We start from the raw sequence: 4,433 nt of genomic DNA on the forward strand, positions 1-4,433 counted from the left end.
GTCTACACGACGACGCTTAACTCGAGTTAACCTAACTCGAGTTAGCGATTATGTAGCGTCTACACGACAACACCCGATAGCGATTATTACCGATTTATTATGCATGCGTGCGTATGTAAACGTGCGTGCTTGTGTGCGTGCGTGCGTGCATGCGTGAGAGCGTGCGTGTACACGTACACATGCGTGCGTGCGTGCGTGCGTGCGTGCGTGCGTCCGTGTGTGTGCACGTAGACGTGCGTGCGTGTGTGCGCGCGTGTGCATGTGCACGTAGACGTGCGTGCGTGTGTGTGCACGTACACGTGCGTGCATGCGTGCGTGTGCACGTACACGTGCGTGTGTGAGTGTGTGCCGTGCACACGCACGCACACACTCATGCACGCACGTGTACGTACACACGCACGCACGTGTACGTGCACACACGCACGCACGTGTACGTGCACACACACGGACGCACGCACGCACGCACGCACGCGCGCACGCACGAACGTGTACCGGCACACGCGCGCACGCACTATACGTGCGTGCGTGCGTGCGTGCGTGCATGCGTGCATGCGTGTGTGCGTGCGTGCGTGCGTGCGCGCGCGTGTGTTGGTAACGGCGACGGGCCGAAATGTTTAGACTTAATACGCATGAGCGGCGAATACCACCCCCATAAATTCATTTGTCTCTGCATGATGTTACAATGATAAACCTATCATTGTAGATTGATCACCATGCAGCTAAATGGATTAATCATATCAGGAGTGAACAATAACAGATAACTCCTGATCATATGTATTGATGATCTTATGATTTGAAGATGATTATGATGAGAATAAGTTACGATTCATCTGAGTAGATTATTCATAGGGTTGTAATTGCACACCTGAAACGCATGTCGTCGTCCTCGCCTCCCCACAGCCAGAACAAGTTGCTATAGCCGTTGACCTTCCGATATTGTTCCGGTTTGAACGCGGCCACTCCGCCCATGTGCCCAGCGTAGCCGACTCTGTGAATAGCCCCGCAATGATAGTAGAATCGAGTAGATTCGGAGGATTATAGCAATAGTTCTCTTACCGCTTATCTTGATAGTTGGCCTCATGGTTCAAGTTTCGGTTACATGACGAGTGATTACGCGGTTTTTATATAATTAGGTTTATGATAAAAGCAATATAAGAATATAAATACTTGCGCCAATCCTTGGGACGTACATTGAATGTTTTGACTGAGGAAGACTTCGTCTGCGCACCGGTAAATAGTGCGGATGCGTGCGCGGACGTGTGTGCGCGTGTGTCGGCGAGTGCTCTCATACACGTTCCTTTGCATTGTTATTGTTGTTGTTGTTGTTGTTGTTGTTGTTGTTGTTGTTGCTGCTGCTGCTACTGCTGCTGTTGCTGCTGTTGTGTGTGTGTGTGTGTGTGTGTGTGTGTGTGTGTGTGTGTGTGTGTGTATATGTGTGTATGTGTGTATATGCGTGTGTGCGTGCGTGCGTGTGTGTGTATTCGAGTGTGCGCGTGAGTGTGGGTGCGTTTTCAATGTCATGCGACTCTCTTCAGTGTTAGGCTAACGCTGGCTGGTGGTAATGGCGGACGTACGTGTAATTGTAGCGATCCACTGCCGTCGTCATGTGCCGGACATAGTGATTGTCACAGTGGTATATGTTGCGGTCGTCTTCGGGTAGCACATCAACATCGTGGAAGATGACGCATGACCAATGGTGTTGTCGCATGGCTTCTTCAAAACCGGCGTTCATCAATCGCCCCTTGTTGAACTCCTTCGTAGTGTTTGCCTGCACAGCGAGAAAACGAGGCGATGCTGGTTTGCTCATTATTGTGTGGAGACAAAGAAAGGCAGGGTCTGTGGGTTTGGATAAGGGCAAGGTGGGAGTGGGGAACCTCGCAAAAGGTTTTGGTGGCACACTTAATTCTCTGACCTACGAAAATGGAGGAAGCAACACAAGTCGAGTTGTAATCACTGCCACGCAGTTAAGTGTCACCCTCCGTGTATATTCAATATGTTTATTGCTGTATGTGGGGCGGCTGTTCCAACGATCAACCGCGTAGATGTATGGAGTGCTGGTTTATTAGCGTACCTGGTCAACCGCTGATATGAAGTAATGTGTTATAGACATACCTGCTCAACAACGTAGATGCAGTAGTGAATTTGTTGCCGCTGTAGAAAGCGATGAATGTGTCGCAAGAACACAAGTAGCTGAGGTTCGCGGCTCATATATGGAACAATGATGGCCACCACGTGGCGCGGCAAGCAGTGTGCAGACGAATTTTGCGGGCGCCATTCGCCACCGTACGGCACGTTCGATAATTCACCCTCCAACTGTTGCCACGTCAATCTTTCGTCAACTGTGTTATTGACATAAATCCTTCCAACTAGAAGGAAAATGACACTTTCGTATAGCTGCATGTGTCTTATCTTGCATACCTACTAAATTAATATATGTGTTATTCGAGAACCCCATTTGCACAAAGGCGGCCGTTAATGAAAAAATGCGTCCTCCGTTGTTTTAGGGGCGATTTGCGCTGTCTGTCAGTGACGACGATGGCCGAGCAGAAAACCGTTTTGCACACGTCCGTCCAATGCATGGTTTTGTGCTAACGCTTACTCACAACAATGTCCGTCAACAATGTCCGTCACAACAACGCACGCACGCGGCGCACCGCTGGGAGACCGACGGTCTATCACAATGGCGACACGTCGGTCGCCGCGCACCAATGAGGAATCGGAACTAATGCGCAACTAATGGTTGCGGGCAGAATAAGCGTGCGAGCATTGAAGCAGATAATAACCTACCGCAAATAATACGACTGCCTGTGCTTGACTTAGTACTGGAAGCGGTTGAGAGCAACAAGTTTCTCGGTGAACGTAGAAACCGTTTAGCAGTGTCACTGAGCGCACGGTCATGCAGATATGTGATTATGTTATCCCTCGACCCACTATAGAGAAATTTGGGAAGATTTGGCGCTCTATGACTATTAAAGTAATATAATGGTATATGGGCATTGTTTATATCAAAATATGCAGGAGGATCTGCTCTTTACTTACGAGGTACGGTTTCAACAAAATAACTTTTTAATGCGTTTTGGTGACATAAACCACAAGTAGAATAAAATTATGCTGTGTTTCTCTTTTTACATTTATTTTAGAGATATTCACACATAATTCCTGTTTTAATCGCTGTGCTTACGTTGTTATTCACACATATGTGAGTTTACATGCAAAAATTTGTTTTCCTAAACATTCCTAACACTCCTAAAAATTTTCTAATGAGTTAAAAAGCTGTCACATGAGCATACCGGGTGTCGGAACTGGTTTTTTCTTACACAAATAATTTTTTATACGAGCAATACGCGGTTTCAATTAAACAGTACACTGCTGCTTCCCCCATCGTCGCAAGAATGCACGGAGAAGAGACCCCCACGCCTTCGTAAATTTTTACATTTGTTCGGAAAAAAATTATTCTAGGGCAACGTCGCCTGTTGCTGAAATAAAAAAATAACATCGCATACGATTTATACACAGCGTTGTACACAAAGATACATTTATTTACACCATTTACGTCTCAAATGAAACGATGCATGCACATTATTACGCAAACACAACGGTTGTTTAGCATACAGGTCTGCATCAAACGCAGTCCTATATAACAACGAAATCACAGTGGACTGTACGGGATTTTTTACTATAAAATCCCGGAGTACATGTAAAATACGATAATCTCGTAGAAAATCGCAAAATATTTTTACAATAACCATATCTTTCACATTCACGAAATGCAAAACACGGCATACTATCAAAAATACATTATTAGATTCGTTCCGGACGAGTGTACATTTTAACGTAACAGTGTCACGAATCGCTCTGCAATCACGACGGATTTAATGCGCGTTTTTTGCCGAGACAAAAATAATTTTCCAATGGCGACTGTATTAAACTAAAAAAAATCACAAAAATCAGCATACGTTATTTTGTGAATATATTATTCTACACTCTAAATTGTCGTTAATTGCAAGATGCAATTTATATATTATGTTAGCTCAAACATATACGATGTTTTTTTTTGTAAAAATATAGTGCGAGGTACACTAAATATGCGTAACTCATAATGTGTTTTCACGCTGAGAAATCGCTATAAACATCACGATCGCATGCCTCGCCTGGCCGCGAAATTTTTTTTCCCACGAGAGTTCCGGACCCACCACAGATAGTGTTTTGTAATATATGGTGCGTATATAAGACAAACCTGGTTGGATTATATTTAGTGTTAGGGTTTGAGTTCGGGTTAGGTTTAGGGTTAGGGTTACGGTTAGATTGTATAAATTTTACATTGTTGCTTCGAGGAAGTCGAGTGAATGGAGTGCGCTGATTGGCTGGGGTCCGGAATTCTCGTGGGAAAAAAAATTTGCACACGCACACGCACCCGCACACGCACACGCACC

General features: G+C 45.3%; 1 protein-coding gene across 2 annotated transcripts in view; it reads right to left on the minus strand.

Annotated features, from left to right (window-relative positions):
• The window catches only part of LOC106817105 (beta-1,4-galactosyltransferase 4-like), a 21,264-nt gene that overhangs the window by 8,809 nt on the left and 8,022 nt on the right, over window positions 1–4,433 (minus strand). Inside the window, exons 2-4 of one of the 2 annotated variants that reach the window (XM_014821758.1) lie at window positions 2,113–2,366; window positions 1,575–1,768; window positions 866–988 (exon numbers count right to left, since the gene is read on the minus strand). In XM_014821758.1, coding sequence (XP_014677244.1) covers window positions 866–988; window positions 1,575–1,768; window positions 2,113–2,366 — 571 coding nt within the window. The remainder of the gene's footprint in view (window positions 1–865; window positions 989–1,574; window positions 1,769–2,112; window positions 2,367–4,433) is intronic. The other variant, XM_014821757.1, reaches the window with a different exon arrangement.

The sequence above is a fragment of the Priapulus caudatus genome, unplaced genomic scaffold, assembly GCF_000485595.1.
Source record: "Priapulus caudatus unplaced genomic scaffold, Priapulus_caudatus-5.0.1 Scaffold1596, whole genome shotgun sequence".
Classification (NCBI taxonomy): Eukaryota; Metazoa; Priapulida; class Priapulimorpha; order Priapulimorphida; family Priapulidae; genus Priapulus; species Priapulus caudatus.